Source organism: Lampris incognitus, chromosome 4, assembly GCF_029633865.1.
Source record: "Lampris incognitus isolate fLamInc1 chromosome 4, fLamInc1.hap2, whole genome shotgun sequence".
Lineage (NCBI taxonomy): Eukaryota > Metazoa > Chordata > Actinopteri > Lampriformes > Lampridae > Lampris > Lampris incognitus.
Genome location: NC_079214.1, coordinates 42,883,849 through 42,901,540, shown reverse-complemented (window position 1 = coordinate 42,901,540; position 17,692 = coordinate 42,883,849). Strand labels below are relative to the sequence as shown.

At 40.7% G+C, this 17,692-nt stretch overlaps 1 protein-coding gene across 2 annotated transcripts in view; it reads right to left on the bottom strand.

Moving 5' to 3' along the window:
- Positions 1 to 17,405, bottom strand: part of katnb1 (katanin p80 (WD repeat containing) subunit B 1) — a 37,249-nt gene extending 19,844 nt beyond the window's left edge. The window contains exons 1-6 of one of the 2 annotated variants that reach the window (XM_056278181.1): positions 17,299 to 17,405; positions 16,570 to 16,617; positions 16,342 to 16,472; positions 14,406 to 14,523; positions 14,194 to 14,294; positions 919 to 960 (exon numbers count right to left, since the gene is read on the bottom strand). In XM_056278181.1, the coding sequence (XP_056134156.1) occupies positions 919 to 960; positions 14,194 to 14,294; positions 14,406 to 14,523; positions 16,342 to 16,472; positions 16,570 to 16,609 (432 nt within the window). In that variant the 5' untranslated portion in view covers positions 16,610 to 16,617; positions 17,299 to 17,405. Of the gene's footprint in view, positions 1 to 918; positions 961 to 14,193; positions 14,295 to 14,405; positions 14,524 to 16,341; positions 16,473 to 16,569; positions 16,789 to 17,298 lie in introns of both variants that reach the window. The other variant, XM_056278180.1, reaches the window with a different exon arrangement.
- Between the last annotated feature and the right edge of the window lie 287 nt (positions 17,406 to 17,692).

The window sequence follows — 17,692 nt, the reverse complement described above, 5'->3', positions numbered from 1 at the left end:
GTATCCCCAGTTGAAGATTTGTGTCTCACAATTGTAAAGAGAAGGAGCTCATTAAACACCAGAACCCTAAATTAGAGAATACTTAGCACAGGTGTTTAGTTTATTTTGTCCAGGTACCACCCCATACAGCATACAAACCTTATGCCACAAACCTCATCCTCTTACCAGTCAGTAAGACAGACAGACAGTTGGTGTTTCTATGCATCCTAACTCAGTAATCCATAGGCTTAACCTGTGGTCATACAGCCAGACACAGTCAGAGCTCAAATTAGCAGCGAACCTGTTGCTCCAGCCAAGATGGTAAGCAGTAACATCAACTGCCTGACCAGCCCCTGACTATGAGAAAAAAGTCACATGGCTCCTTCCCTGTGCTTTTGTCAATAGGATCAGATAAAGACCACAACCATATATGAACTGAACTTTCTAATGCCAGATAACTTTACTTTAATTCTCAAGTGTCTTGAAATGTAAATTTCAAAATAATGTTAAGAGATTGATTCCTCCCCTTCAAAGCCAGCATACCAATACACAGAGTATGAAAGTAACAATCCTTGTGCCAGACCCCAGAATGAAGAAGTCCAATTCAGATGAAAAGCTAGTATACTCCCCCATGTATCTGCTTGATGTGCACACTAAAATATTATGTTCAAATGACGTCTATAAACACGCAAACATCATCTCTTGATCTCTCTCTCTCTCTCTCTCTCTCTCTCTCTCTCTCTCTCTCTCTCTCTCTCTCTCTCTCTCTCTCTCTCTCTCTCTCTCTCTCTCTCTCTCTCTCTCTCTCTCTCTCTCTCTCTCTCTCTCTCTCTCTCTCTCTCTCTCTCTCTCTCTCTCTCTCTCTCTCTCTCTCTCTCTCTCTCTCTCTCTCTCTCTCTCTCTCTCTCTCTCTCTCACACACACACACATACACCTTACCTTGTACATGAACACACAGCCCTTTCTCCTCACATCCCAAAGCTGAAAAAGAGGGAGCAAGTTTGAATGTGATGAAAAATACAACAGAGCACACCACTGGAGTTGTGAACAAAAAACACCCACAAATAATGATACTTAAATAAACAAGCAAACAAACAAATATACACAAACAAACAATAAAACACCAGGGTTTAGGATCCATACAGAATAGAGTTTTGAGTGGTTGTCAGGAAGAATCTGAAGATTTTGTTTAAACTTGAAGTCAAGCAGAATTTAATGAGTTTAAATGCAATAAAATTTAAATGGAACATGTTTTTTTATTTTTTTCCATTTGACGTGGCTAACTACATATTAGATTGTGTTACCTTAATTAAGATTCAGCATATACTAAATATAGACATGGACATCGCCAGACAAGCACGCATCTTGAGGAAACAAAACAGGATTCAATCAACATGGACAACAAACTGTAAAGTATTAATAAAACTGAAAGGATCACCAGAGGAAGCTAAAGTGCTGGCCATCAAGGACACTGCAGAGCTAGATAAGTATCAGAGATGACAACCCTTGGAGAACAGCAAAGGTAATAATTCCGACACCCATGACAATTACAACCCATGACAAGCCTCCTTGACACGTTATTCACCTCCAACTGGAGATATTAATCAATAACAAGTGCTGATCTCTGAATATGAAATAGTTGGACTAAAAACCTTTGAATTCACTGAACATAAAGGACATGATATGGAGAACGATACTGATCCTGAGAACAATTTCTAAATCAACACACACAGCCATTGTGTATACTATACTGAGGAACAATTTAACCGAAATTTAAAAATGAATGGAGTAATATCAATTATATATGTTTCAATAGCAGGAGCCTGAATTCAACCCTTTCAAAGATCAAACACTGTTTAAGACGACTGAAGAACCAATTCACTGTAATAGCAATCTCTGAGACGTGGCTTAATGAGGAACAAACTGCCATGGTCGACCCTGAGGGATATGAGATGTATTCTATAAATAGGAAACAAAAAGGGTGGAGGGGTTGCTTTATACATTGACAAAAACTATAATAGTAAATCTATCAATAGTATGTCACAAGTAGTAGACAATAACATGGAATGCATTACTGTAGAAATAGAACAAGAGAAATCAAAAAACATGCTAATAAACTGTGTATACAGAACTCCGGGATCATGTATTGCTACATTTAGGGAAAAGTTATTGGCGATGTATGAGAACATAAATAATAAGATAATTGTTTTTGCTTGTGCGGACTTCAATATTGATTTGTTAAACCCACTCGAACACAACACCACTACAGAATTCATTAATTCAATGTAGTATGAGCCTGTATCCCTAAATCACATGCCCGACCAGAATAACAACTCACAGTGCTACACTAATTGATAATATATTCACTAATGTAATTGATAGGAAAGTAATAAGTGGGCTAATAATAAATGACACAAGTGACCATCTGCCAGTGTGCAGTCATTCAGGGCTGTACAGGGGTAAATAAGGACGTTATAGCATACAAAATAATTAGACAAAAAACAGAAGGGACAATTAATTCTTTTAAAAATGATCTGATGGTACAAGACTGGAATAAAGTATATGATGAAGATGTAGACGAAGCCTATGGCACATTTTTGTCAATAACAACAGCTCTTTATGAAAAAAACTGGGTTAACACGCTCCGGAAGAGGAAGCAAGCAGAAGAGCGAGTTGCCTAGATGGAAGAGTGGAGCCACACGGCTTTTCTGACCGTGCATAGCCTACATGACGTGCATAGCCTACATGACCGTGCATAGCCTACGTGTATTCGTGCTTTGTGTATACGTGTATTAGGTCAGGTTAAAAGTTATTATTTCATGGATGCAATTCACTATTTCACTGTATGTCTTCAAGCAAGTTTAAATTAATACTTAAAATGCAAAGGAAGAATCACTCTTGGACCAAACAGACAAGTGGAACACGTGTCAGCCATAAGGCTCTTCTCTTTTATTTAGTTTATCAGGATAGCTATAGCAGCCCTTACATCTTTGTCATTCCCTTCCTTAGATGTGGTAGCTGTTTCTCAGGCTCCCTCTCCGGAACCGAACCCTGATTCCCCATTACCCGTGGTCACCATGGTAGGCACAGAAAGTACCATCGAAAGTTGATAGGGCAGACATTCGAATGAGATGTCGCCACCGCAGAGGGCAGGCGATCGGCCTGGGGTTATCTGGAGTCACCAAAGCAGTCCGGGGCGCCACCTTATGGGGCGCCCCACGAGGGTTTGGATCTGATAAATGCATGCATCCCCGAAGGTCAGCGCTCGTCGGCATGTATTAGCTCTAGAATTGCCAAAGTTATCCAAGTAACGGAAGAGTGATCAACGGAACCATAACTGATTTAATGAGCCATTCGCAGTTTCATTGTATGGGCTGTGTGTACTTAGACTTGCAAGGCTTAATCTTTGAGACAAGCATATGCTACTGGCAGGATCAACCAGGTAAATGAGCTTGAGCGGCTAATGGAAGATGATGCTAACGTAAATGCAGTGAAAAGGAAATTATGTTTGGATTATCAGGATTCACTTGGGGAAATAAACAAGCTAAATGGTAATATAAAACAATTGATCCATGATGACAAGTTCTCTGAAGATCAAAATTCATATGAGTCTAAAATAAGTCATATAAGAGGATTTATACAAGAAGTGGAAACGTGACTAAAGGCAGTCGAGGAGCGGGTAGAGCAAGCTAGATGCTGTGATACTGAGGTAAAGCCTACAGACAGTGTATCAATGGCGTCCTTTGCTTCCAGCATTAAGAGTATAAGGAGTGGGTAAGACATCGGAAGCAAGGCGTCCTCCAGTGCTTCCTCAGTGCACTGCAAAGCTGAGGTAGAGAGAGCCACATTACTTGCAAAGGCTGCTGCTTTCAAGCAGAAGCAAGATCTTGAACGTCAGGAAGCTGAGTTGAAGGCAAAAAGGGGAGCATTAGAACTACAAACTGCTATTGCTTCATTGATGCTAAAATCAAAGTATTGGAAAATTTTGAAACTGAGTGCTTATCCCAAGTAAGTCCTACATGTCGAATGACTATTGAATCTGGAGTTCTACCACCACATGCAGAGCCAATCGTCAACACAGAAAACAGGAGTGAAGAATTCAGGCCACTTTTTCCCCAGCCCACTGGTGTAAGTCAGTCTAGTAACTTTATTGCAGATGATCATGCAGTAGAGACGCTCTGCAGTGTCATGACATGCCAGAATAGCATTACAGAGTTGATGGTGAAGCAGCAAAAAATGATGACCTTGCCACCATTAGACATCCCTATCTTCAGCAGTGATCCTTTAGACTACAATCTTTTTGTAAGAGCCTTTGAGCATGGAGTAGAATCCCGCACCGAAAGCTATAAGGACCGTCATCTCTACTTCTTAGAGCAGTTCACTACTGGTCCACCTAAAGAGTTGATAAAAAGTTGTCTTCATATGAAGTCAGATGTAGGTTATTGCAGGGCTAAACAGGTGTTCAAAGAGCATTTTGGGAATGATTACAAGATTGCTGTAGCCTACATGAACAAGGTCTTGAGGTGGACACCTATCAAGCCAGAGGATGGAGAAGATTTAAGTACATTTTCACTCTTACTAACAGCATGCTGTAATACCATGACTGAAATGAGTTACATGGAAGAACTGGATAATGTTGTGAACTTAAAGGCTATCGTAGCAAAGCTTCCATACAAGCTACGTGAAGGGGGGAGAGCTGTTGTGTGTAGTGTACAGGAGCAATGTGACAAGAGAGTCAGGTTTAAAGAGCTGGTTGAGTTCATAAACAAACAGGCCAAAATTGCACTTCATCCAATCTTTGGCAATATAAAGGACGGCACAACTGCTAAAGGATCCACAATTAAACAAGACGATCATAGAGCACAGAAAAGAAGTGGAATCAAGAAGTCGTTCACCACAAGCGCTATACCATCGGATCATAAAACGAAAGATGCAGTGCAAACAGAACACACAAATCCCATCACTCCTACGACAAGGACATGTCTCTTCTTTAAGGGTGAACACACCATAGAGTCATGTAGTAAACTAAAAGACAAGCCACACAAAGACAAATTGGAATTCTTGAGAGGCAAAGGACTGTGTTTTAGCTGCTTGAAGCATGGTCACATGCGCAAAGCCTATAAAGTAAAGGTGAGCTGTCAGGTGTGTTCCTTAGCTCATCCCACACTGCTGCACATTAAGAAAAAGGACACGGTTGCTGAGCCAAAGAAGAGGACTGATAACTGTGATGGTCAAATAGTTTTGAGTGCACTTGTCTGTGCAGAGTTTGATGATTATGAGTTTACTGGGGCCGGAGAAGATGACTGCACACTCGCAATAGTTCCTGTCCAAGTCAAAGCCAAGAAGGGAAGTGTGGTGGTGCAGACTTAACCTTTTCTGGACCCAGGGAGCTCTGCCACGTTCTGTATGAAGGCATTGATGGGCAAGTTAAAGCTCAGTGGAAGGAAGACCGACGTACTGCTGCGAACCATGAATGAAGAGTAACTTGTATGCACTTACGTGGTGTCTGGCATGGAGGTAAGCAGTTTGTCAGGTGGCGAGTTCCTTGAACTTCCAGATGTCTTCACGCAAAGGTCAATACCTGTAGGTAAAGAAAACATACCCCAGCAGAAGGATCTTGAAAGGTGGTCTTACCTCAAAGAAATCTATCTCCCTCAAATTGAGGCCGACATTGGACTGCTCATTGGAGCAAATGTACCCAAAGCTATAGAGCCATGGGAAGTGGTGAGCAGGGTTGGTAATGGGCCATATGCTGTAAGAACCAAAATAGGTTGGACTGTGAATGGGCCCTTAAGGGAACTCTGCAGTCATGCAGATATGAGAAAACCGATGAAGACAACAGTGAATTGTATATCTGTGGCCTGTTTAGAGAACCTGTGGCTTCAACAGTTCAAGATGGATTTCCCTGAGGGAGGAAAACATGATGAAGTAGAGATGTCTAGAGAAGATCATCAGTTCATGGACATGGTCATGGAATCAGCTAAACTGGTGGATGGTCATTACACCATATGTTTACCGCTAAAAAGCAAAATGGTCAACATGCCAAATAATCGCAAGATAGCTGAACAGCAAGCACACAACTTACAGCGGAAGTTCATCAGGAATGCCTGCTTTCAACTGGAATACACAGATTTCATGGAACAGCTTATTCAAAAGGGCTATGCAGTACAGTTGTCCAATGAAGAATTGACACACACGGAAGGGAAAGTGTGGTATATACCGCACCATGCAGTATACCACCCAGTGAAACAGAAACTGAGAGTTGTGTTAGACTGCACTGCGTCCTATTAGGGCACATCCTTAAATGAGCAGCTTCTTCAAGGTCCAGACCTGACCAGTAGTCTAATTGGCATTGTAATCCGATTCAGACAAGAACCCGTTGCAATCATGGCAGATGTGGAAGCAACGTTCCACCAGGTTAGAGTGCCTGACGACGACTCTGATTTACTCAGATTCCTTTGGAGGACAGGTGGTGACTATAACCAAGCCTTGACTGAGCACAAAATGACTGTACACTTGTTTGAGGCTACATCTTCGCCTAGCTGTACCAGTTTTGCTCTGAGAAAGTGTGCTGAAGACCAGAGTGGGCAGTTCAAAGCTGAAGTAGTAGAGACAGTGTTGCAGAGTTTCCACGTGGATGACTGCCTGAAATCTGTTGCTACAGATGAAGCAGCCATATCAATGTGTCGGGAGGATGTGATCAAATTCTGTCAGAAAGAGAAGTTCTCTGATGCGATTTTAGCTCTACTCCAGTTGCAGAATGTGAAGCGTAGTAGCCACTTGTATAAGCTGAACCCTGTGTTTCAAGATGGTCTGTTGGTCTGGTCTGGAAGGCTATGTCGAGCAACTATGCCAGAAAGTTGTAAGCAGCCTGTCATTCTGTCTAGAGACTTTCCCATTGTTGATGTAGTTCTATGACAGATCCATGAGGAAACGGGACATGGAGGCCGCAATCATATGCTCTCCTAACTGCAGCAGAGATTTTGGATCCCTAGTGCCAACACAGCCATTCGAAAGGTTCTCTCAAAGTTTGTTACATGCCGTCGCTTACATGAAACAGTTGGGAAACAACTAATGGCTGACCTTCCACAAGATCGGCTGATGCCAGATGATCCACCCTTCACCAGAGTTGGGTTGGACTATTTCGGACCATTTGAGGTGAAACGTGGACGAAGCCTCACAAAGAGATATGGTGTTATATTCACTTGTTTAGCTATTCGCGCAGTTCACATTGAGCTTGCCTCATCATTGGACACAGACTCGTTCATAAACGCAGTCCGGCACTTCATAGCAAGGAGAGGACAAGTGAAAGAGATTCGTTCAGATAATGGGATGAACCTTGTTGGGGCCAATCGTGAGCTGAAGGTAGCCATTGCTGACTGGAACACCTCCAAATTTCAGCATTTGTTTCATCAATATGGGATTAAATGGACATTTAACCCTCCCACAGCTTCTCATCATGGCGGAGTGTGGGAGCGGTTAATAAGATCAGTTAGAAAGGTGCTGAATTCCACTGTGAGAGAACAGGTCCTTGATGAAGAAAGCCTTCACACAGTCTTATGTGAGGTTGAGTCGATCATCAACAGCCGACCTATCACAAAGGCATCTAGTGACCCAAATGACTTGGAGGCACTGACGCCCAATCATCTCCTGCTACTGAAGGTGAAACCATCATTACCACCAGGATTATTCGACAAGGATGATCTCTACTCACGGTGTAGATGGAGGCAGGTGCAATATACGTATGTCAGATTTGTTTTGGAAGAGATGGATTAAAGAGTACCTACCTCAACTCCAGGAGTGACAACGATGGTCCACAGCATCAAGAAACTTTGCAAAAGGAGACGTGGTTCTTCTGGTGGACAACTGTGCTCCAAGAAATTCATGGATTATGGGAAAAGTCATTGAGGCAATTCCAGACAAGAAGGGGCTTGTTCTCAGAGTTCGCATCAAGACAAAGACCAACATCTTGGACATACCCATCACAAAGATCTGTCTCCTCATGGAATCTGAATGGGCAGGTGGTAAAAACTGAGCCCCCACGATGAGCCATGCTGGAAACCTCTGGCTCTCTCTCTCTCTCTCTCTCTCTCTCTCTCTCTCTCTCTCTCTCTCTCTCTCTCTCTCTCTCTCTGTTTCTCTTTTTTCTTTCAGAAAACGGACGGGTCAAGCTGACCGAAGAAATATTGGACTGTGTGTTTACCAAGCACTTCCTTTTCATATTTTGTAACATCAGACGTTTGATAATACAAATGCCTGTTCATTTTATGTATTGATGTAATTTGATATGGAATTTGTTATGGATGTGGTAATTGTTCTAGGCTTTAGCATTATCAGAACAATTAGGGGCTGGATAATGTAGGAGCCAAATGTCCCCTAATGGTTAATAATTAATGTTTTAATTAGTAATTTGAAAAATAAGTTTAAATACTTGTTTTTTTACACACTGTATACTTTAGGTAACTGCTTTCTTTATGTATGTATTAAGTTTGCTGTGTAGTCTTAGATAGGTGCATGTCACTTTAAGAACTGGAGAAGGGTAGTCCTGGGTTAACGCGCTCCAGAAGAGGAAGCAAGTGGAAGAGCGAGTTGCCTAGATGGAAGAGTGGAGCCACACAGTTTTTCTGACCGTGCATAGCCTACGTGACCTTGCATAGCCTACGTGTATTCATGCTTTGTGTATACGTGTATTAGGTCAGGTTAAAAGTTATTATTTCATGGATGCAATTCATTATTTCACTGTATGTCTTCAAGCAAGTTTAAATAAATACTTAAAACGCAAAGGAAGAATCACTCTTGGACCAAACAGACAAGTGGTACATGCGTCAGCCATGAGGCTCTTCTCTTTTATCTAGTTTATCAGGATAGCTATAGCAGCCCTTACAGATATTATTGAGTGTGTAGTGAAACCTCTTACATATATATACACTCACTGGCCACTTTATTAGGTACACCTTGCTAGTACCGGGTTGGACCCCCTTTTGCCTTCAGAACTGCCTTAATCCTTCGTGGCATAGATTCAACAAGGTACTGGAAACATTCCTCCGAGAGTTTGGTCCATATTGACATGATAGCATCACGCAGTTGCTGCAGATTTGTCGGCTGCACATCCATGATGCGAATCTCCCGGTCCACCACATCCCAAAGGTGCTCTATTGGATTGAGATCTAGTGACTGTGGAGGCCATTTGAGTACAGTGAACTCATTGTCATGTTCAAGAAACCAGTCTGAGATGATTCGAGCTTTATGACATGGCACATTATCCTGCTGGAAGTAGCCATCAGAAGATGGGAACACTGTGGTCATAAAGGGATGGACATGGTCAGCAACAATACTCAGGTAGGCTGTGGTGTTGACACGATGCTCAATTGGTACTAAGGGGCCCAAAGTGTGCCAAGAAAATATCCCCCACACCATTACACCACCAGCAGCAGCCTGAACCGTTGATACAAGGCAGGATGGATCCATGCTTTCATGTTGTTGACGCCAAATTCTGACCCTACCATCCGAATGTCGCAGCAGAAATCGAGACTCATCAGACCAGGCAACGTTTTTCCAATCTTCTATTGTCCAATTTTGGTGAGCCTGTGCGAATTGTAGCCTCAGTTTCCTGTTCTTAGCTGACAGGAGTGGCACCCGGTGTGGTCTTCTGCTGCTGTAGCCCATCTGCCTCAAGGTTCGACGTGTTGTGCGTTCAGAGATGCTCTTCTGCATACCTCGGTTGTAATGAGTGGTTATTTGAGTTACTGTTGCCTTTCTATCAGCTCGAACCAGTCTGGCCATTTCCCCCCGTCCTCTGGCATCAACAAGGCATTTTTGCCCACAGAACTGCCGCTCACCGGATATTTTCTCTTTTTCGGACCATTCTCTGTAAACCCTAGAGATGGTTGTGCGTGAAAATCCCAGTAGATCAGCAGTTTCTGAAATACTCATGTAGCGCTATCCTTTTTAACTGTCAAGGACAACGCTCCTGAGTTCTCTATACAACTCGGTATCCAATAAACTATTGAAGTATGTTAACTTCGCTTTTTATGTGTTTAAAGTATGTTCTAAAGGCTCTAAATGTCTTACAGTGTCATCTGGTAACTCCCAACTAAAAAGGTTGACTACCCCTTTAAGGCAATCTAACATGGTCTAGACACCTCAATGTGTCACCGAGTAACTTATATTAAAATGGTGGACTAGCCCTTTAAGGTTGTCTCAACATGTCACTTACCATAGCCTAGACACCACAGGAATAAACACACATGAATAATCCACACTCACACAGGTACATAGAATTATATATACAAATGTATTATGAGTAATAATTATTAGAATGAATGAAAGTGATAAGCCTCAATGGCTAACAAGTATCTGCATTCCGATATACACAAATTAATCAGACTAACACATTAGCATACAGCTCAATAACCCTATAACTAAGCCGGCAATAAAATAAAAGAAAGTCAACCCCCAGTTGCAGGCCTGTTTCTTTAACGGGTACGTTGGGACCCTAAACAGCCCTCTTCGCTCCCCTTGGAAGCCCGCACATCCAGCTTGTACTCACAAAGAATGAATGCTCCTCTTCGTCTCGCGTTTCCCACCGCAGCGAATGTCAGGCCGGCAGCCCTCCTAGCTAACTGGCTAGTTAGCCGTTAGCCGTTAGCACCATCTCACGGTCGAACCGTGCACTCACCTCGGCAGCCCAAGACAGCAACAGACGACTCCTTCTGCGTTCCTCGATGGTCGCATGAACCCACCACTACACTGTACTGATAACGTTACTTCGCTAAACTAGAAGACGGCCCGACTCACTGTGGGGAGAGCCCCTTACCGCATCCAGTCCATTCGCGCGTCTTGCTGTGCTAGCAACGAACACCGACTGGCTAGCTCGCTCCGTAACGTAGCTGGGTACACATATGGGACTGACAAGTAGTCAGTTTGTCTCCCAAATCCACACAACAGTTCCCGGGATGGGTCTCGGTCAGACACCCTCACACATCACTGTTCACTAAACTTCAATTACATTTCTCTCACCGCAAAATAGCATATAACAACTCGACATCAAACTGCTCCGTTTCGCTCACACAAGGGACGAGAGACCTCCTTCCCTCCGTCCAGTCTGCTCGTGCTGACGTTCCCCGCTCCCCTCGCAACCAATCACATTCAAGGTAAGTTATTCTCTCCACAGCCAACCAATCACAACAATAGTAAGTTTTCAGCAATAACAGTAAATGCATTTCACATTGGTAAACAACTGTTTTGCAGAACAATATCAACAATATAATATATTCATATTCAAAAGGTATACAAAATAACAAACATAGGCCAAACTCTTATCTAATAGTGCAATGTCATATATCTAAGGCCTATAATTTAACCACAGGGTTACACTCAGACCAGCCCGTCTGGCACCAACAACCATGCCATGTTCAAAGTCACTTAAATCACCTTTCTTCCCCATTCTGATGCTCGGTTTGAACTGCAGCAGATCGTCTTGACCATGTCTACATGCCTAAATGCATTGAGTTGCTGCCATGTGATTGGCTGATTAGAAATTTGCGTTAACGAGCAGTTGGACAGGTGTGCCTAATAAAGTGGCCGGTGAGTGTATATATATATATATATATATATATATATATATATTTGCAATAAATCTCTGAAAACTGGTGTTTTTCCATGTAAAATGAAAATGGCTAAATTCATACCCATATACAAGGCTGGAGATAGACACATACTATCAAATTACAGACCTGTTTGTTTGCTGTCACAATTCTCTAAAACACTGGACAAAATATTCTATTCAAGGTTGGACGACATTATCACAAAACAATGTACTGTGTGAACAACAATATGGATTTATAACTAATAGAACTACATCATTTGCACTCACTGATTTTGTGGAAGAGATAACAACTGCTATAAAAATAAAGAATATGCTGTAGGAGTATTCTTAGAGCTAAAAAAAAAAAAAGCATTTGATACAGTTAACCATGACTTATTATTAATAAAACTACAGAAATATGGAATCAGAGGAGTTGCTCTTTCTTGGCTATCCAGTTACCTAAATAATAGGTACCAATATGTGCAAATTAATAATATTAAATCAAAATGAATGAAGGTTAAGTGTGGGGTTCCTCAAGGCTCAGTGTTAGGACCATTGTTGTTTATTTTGTACATTAATAAATATATGTGAGGTTTCCAAAATACTAAAAATAATTTTATTTGCAGATGACACAAACTTACTTTGCAGTAGGGACAACTTGGAACAACTTTTGGATACAGTGGGAAATAAATTGAAGAAACTAAAGAGTTGGTTTGATTCGAATAAACTAACACTAAATTTAAGCAAAACAAAATTTATAATATTTGGGAATCGGTCAATGAACTCAAACAAGAAGCTCATGATAAATGATGTAGAAATCAGAAAAGTGTCAGAAATCAAATTTCTTGGAGTAATAATAGACAATAGAGTATGTTGGAAGCCACATATAAAGTATATTAAAGCAAAAATATCCAAGTCAATTGCAATATTATATAAAGTCAAAAAGCTCCTGCATCAACCAGCACTATACACGTTGTACTGTTCCTTTGTACTTCCATACATCACCTACTGTGTGGAAGTGTGGGGGAACACATACAAAACAAACACAGATCCAATCTTCATCCTTCCAAAAAGAGCTATAGAATTGTAAACAAAACCACTTACAGAGAGAGCCTACAAACCCACTCTTTATCAAATTGAAAGCACTAAAAATTAAGGATTTGGTTGACTTTAAAAACAATTCAAATCATGTACAGAGTAAAAAATCAGCAGTTACCAAACAGTGTCCAAAAGTTGTTCCTAATGAGGGAAAGTAAACTTGATCTCAGAGGAATATGTGTATTCAAAAAACAGTTAGTGAGGACAAATGCAAAACTTCACTGTATAACCATCAAAGGAGTTAATGTATGGAACAACTGTAGAAAAGAAACAAAGATGTGTAAAACATTAAGTAAGTTTAAACAACTCTTTAAAAATAACATTGAACAGATATAGGATGGATGAACAAAGAGGTGGACTGGAATATCATGACACGATACATGATGTGTAAGGTGCCTTGTTTGACTAGTGCTGTTTTGTTTATTTTGATTTCTATGCATTCGTCTTTCTTTCTTTTTTGTTCACTTTTGTTTTGTTTTGAAAATGTTGTTTTGGTTTGATTTGATTGATAATGTGTAAAAAAGGGGTAGGACCAGAAACGTTCTTTACTTCATCCTACACCCTTTTCAAAAATGGACTAGTTACTACTTGTGTTGTTACAGAGAGTTTGCAAAATATGTTCACTGTTACTTCCATTTGTTTTTGTATACGTGCTTATATATTTTATTTTGTTATTTCAACATGTCTGGAATAAAAATCAATCATCATCATTGTAAACAATTGGAATCTTAGTTTGGCCCTTCTTTCACTTAGTTCGATAAATTTGTATTCAGTGAAAGTATGTTGTGACCCAGCACATTGGTAGAATTTTACCATTTTATTCATGACTGTGCGTAAGAAAGAAACATGAGATTTTAAAACCTTTGAAATTTTGAGTCACTCACCTCTATTTAGTTTTATTAAAGCTTAAAAAAGGGATAATTGTCCGACTTGGGAGAGAGATCCCTCCTCTGTTGCTCTCCCTGAGGTTTCCTCCTATTTTTTCTCCCTTTTAAAGGGTTTTTTTTTTTTAGGGAGTTGTTCCTTATCCGATAAGAGGGTCTAAGGACAGGATGTTGTGTTGCTGTTAAGCCCACTGAGGCAAATTTGTAATTTGTGATATCAGGCTATACAAATAAAACTGATTTGATTTGATTTGATAATCTGTAATGGCATGCACTGCTGAGGCTATGTGGAGTACTATGACAACACGAGCTCTCCAATGACATCAAACATGATTTGGGCAACACTGGGAATGTGTTTGAGAAATGTAGACAACTGAAAGCCTAAAAAGGAACTGAAAGTGATGCAGCATTGGCTGGTTTTCACATTCATAAATAATAATATAATATATCAAACAACGTTTACAAAGTCTGACCAAATCAATTGCACGAGTGGGGCAGACAACCACCATGTATCGCAGATTGTACCTTTAAATTCCACTTCCTGCATGATAATAGATTCAGATTCACATACATTCAATTCATGGCTCTGAATATATGATAGAATTCTGAAAAGACATAAAATCTCACACATACATATACACAGACCTTGATGTTGGTGTCCATAGAGCCTGAGGCCAAGTATTCCCCATATGGATGGAAGTCCAGGCTGGTTATATTGGCCTTGTGTCCCATCAAAGTCCGTAAAACTGAAGAGCACAAGCACAGCAAAAATAAAATTACTAACCTTTAATTTATGGAATCCTGTCCCCTCAAAAGTGATATTCTATCAATAAGGCACACATCAGATTCAGTCTTACTCTTGGCAGCCTCCAGATCCCAGACCCGTAGTGATCCAGACTGTGATCCAGCTGCTACCTGTTCTTCTGAACTGTTAAATTGTATGGATTCTATTGTGTTACTGTGACCTGTCAGACTCTGAGAGAAGCACAGCAACCCCATTAGTTGCACTGGAACTGTTAACACATGTAAATTTCAAGCTAACACATGCAATGCAATATGATTTAGATAGGACCAAGTAAAGCATTTACCTATGCATAGACAATACATAGAATAAGAATGTGTGAATAAAAACCCTGGTTTAAAATAAGGGCTAAACGTTTGAATGTATGGATTTGCATGTGCTTAGTGGGTAGTATTGGGGAAAGATACAGACTGACCCAGGCTAGATGTACTCGTTCTAGTTTTTTTTCTACTTTTAACTTGCTCTCATGAGAAGTGTATTCGACTGCATTTTAAAGGGGTCAGAAACCTAAAAGATTTTTTTTAGGTGTTAACTGATACCCGAGTTATGTTTGAGGTAGCAGACTAATTAGCATTAATGTCACAACTAAGTGAAACTGTAGAAACAAATGCTGTTGTTTCAAGTGCAAAATTACAATTTACTTTTTTTATGTTTTTTAGTGTCTTACTTTAGTGTGAATCTACATAATCAGTTTTAAAATGTGTGTACCCAAAGTTAAAAAGAAGTCAGCTGGTGGCAGGGTCTTTTCCTATCGGGCTCCGTTCTTGTGGAATAACATGCCTGCTGCCATCAGACAGTCTGTTGAGTCCTTCAAATCCAAACTTAAAACTCATCTTTTTGCCTTAGTTTACAGTTAGTTGCCTTTAAGTTGAGTGCTTCACAACCTGTAATGCATGGTGGGTCGGTTTTCTGTCTCAATGAATTTACCAACCACTGTTCTGCTGACGAGATTATAGCGTATAGATTATGAATAATTGACGACTTAACTGATTATGACTAATGACTATTGCAAACTGTTCTCTTCCCTCACGTCTTTTCTCTCTCTGAATGATGTCTTCTCCTTTCCCTTTTTCTGTGTGTGACAGACTCACATGGTGTCATGTGAGTCTCACTTGTGTGCACGTGCAGTCGGTTCTCCTCCCAGGTCTCTGTGGTGATGGTGGTCGCCACTTGGATGCTGCCTGGCATTCCCCTCATCACATTTTCTTTTTATATATCTTATAAATCCTTTTTTTTTTTTTTTTTTTTTACATGATGATGCCGGTGGTGTCTGGACACTGCTTGGCATCCTGCGTACCATATTCTTCATACATTTTATAAGTCAATTATAATTCTGTTTATCCTCTTTCAATGTTGCTCTCCCTGATGTTTCTTCCTATTTTTTCTCCCTGTCAAAGGTTTTTTTTTAAGGAGTTGTTCCTTATCCGATGAGTGTCTAAGGACAGGATGTTGTGTTGCTGTTAAGCCCACTGAGGGATTTTGGGTTATACAAATAAAATTGACTTCACTTGACTTAAAATTGTCACCATCTCTGCTGTAAATACAGTTCACAGAAAGTGCGGTCCTATCACCATTCCTCTGCCTTCCGTTTGTTTAGTTTTTCTACAGTCCATCAATTTTCTTGTTATTTGAGATTTTGCTGGTGTTAGGGGGGAAGGGGAATAATCCATCACCTCAAAATGATCCTTCTATGGCAAACCCTCTGTGAGCCTCTGAATCACTATCCATCTTCTCTGTAGTATGTGTGTGTGTGTGTGTGTGTGTGTGTGTGTGTGTGTGTGTGTGTGTGTGTGTGTGTGTGTGTGTGTGTGTGTGTGTGGGTAGCAAAAGCCTCCCTCCCTTCTCTCCATTGTTGCTCTCCAGACAATAGTGGTGTGCAGGAAATTAAACTAGGTTTACTCAATCTTTAACGTACAAATTTTGCTCTATGAATAAAGATCAATCGACTCGTTAAAAAAAGCATACATTAAATTGCTTTGAAAAGTTCATACCATGATACAGGTGGGTTTGCTGACAGCCCAGATGTTGACTCTGCAGTCCTCTCCCCCAGTAGCCAGTAGACGACCAGAGCTCTTCCCCAGAGTCAGGCAGGAGAGATTGCTGGAATGGGCCAAAAACTCATCTGCAAAACAACACACCAGTATTCTCCTTTATCTGGTTTTTCAGCTCAAACTAAAATGGACAACCGACTCAGTTCGTAGCGAAAGGGCAATACTCACGCAATCGCCACGACGTCTTGGTGGTGCTTGCCACAGCCATAGTGGTAACTACTGAGGAAAGTTGGTTCAACGTGACAGTTTGCGTTAGCTCATCAACGAGGAGAGGGGAGCAGATGAGGGTGTCAAGGTTAATCCAACAATATTTAGTCGAAAATACTGACACACGCCGAAGCGATTTTAATTTCTCATGTTCACACCTCTCACAGGTTTCTCCGATTGCTGCGGACATAGAGAGAAGCGACGGTAATAACGGCCAGAGTACTGCCAACAAACCATCATTGCATGGTTAACGTAAATAAACTCAATGGTTAGCAATTTGTGTCAACAGCTAAATTAGCTAACGTAGCGAACGTTATTCAACTATCGCTTGTTTTAGCTAATCTGGCTAGGTTACCCAGGATTAATTAATCTCCCGACCTAGCTAACGCTAGCTATGCCTGGCTAGCATTAGGTTAAATATATAAAAGTGATTTAACAAATGTATGCATTTATACTAGCTCATGTTAGTTAAAGTTTGCCTTTCACTGCTAGCTGCGGCGGCACAAAAAAACAAAACATCCAGCGCTATAGCCATTTTAAATATAGACAAACGATCACTTCACAAGTAAACGTTGGTTAAATTAGCTGTCAAGTATTAGCGTCGGCTTTTGAATGTTAAAACTGATGTCAACAATGGCGCTGTTTTATCGGTAAAAACACTTCTTGCAAACGTATAAGGCATTACTTTACCTGCATTTGGTGATCATTTCGGGGGACTAGAAAAAGACATTAACTACATGATCAACAATCAGTTAAAGAAGTAATTGACTGGCAATCTGGATACTAGAGACGGCGACACAGCCGCATCTCTTAGCAACTGTAGATGGACATACACTTCCGGTGACTGTCGTGAAGTTAGTTTTCGTTTGGAAATTCGTTTGATATTCAACCAATGGTCTCTTTAAACGCTCCAGCTATTTGATTTTTATGATGTCAAATATGTTATAAAAGATGCTGATTTATACTCTTCATGCACCACAAAGCTTGGTTTGGGGGATATACTGATCACCAATTTAGCATGTATTTTCCAGGCTTGCAAATGTGTGAATACCTATGTCCAAACGTGGACTGGAAAACACGTTAA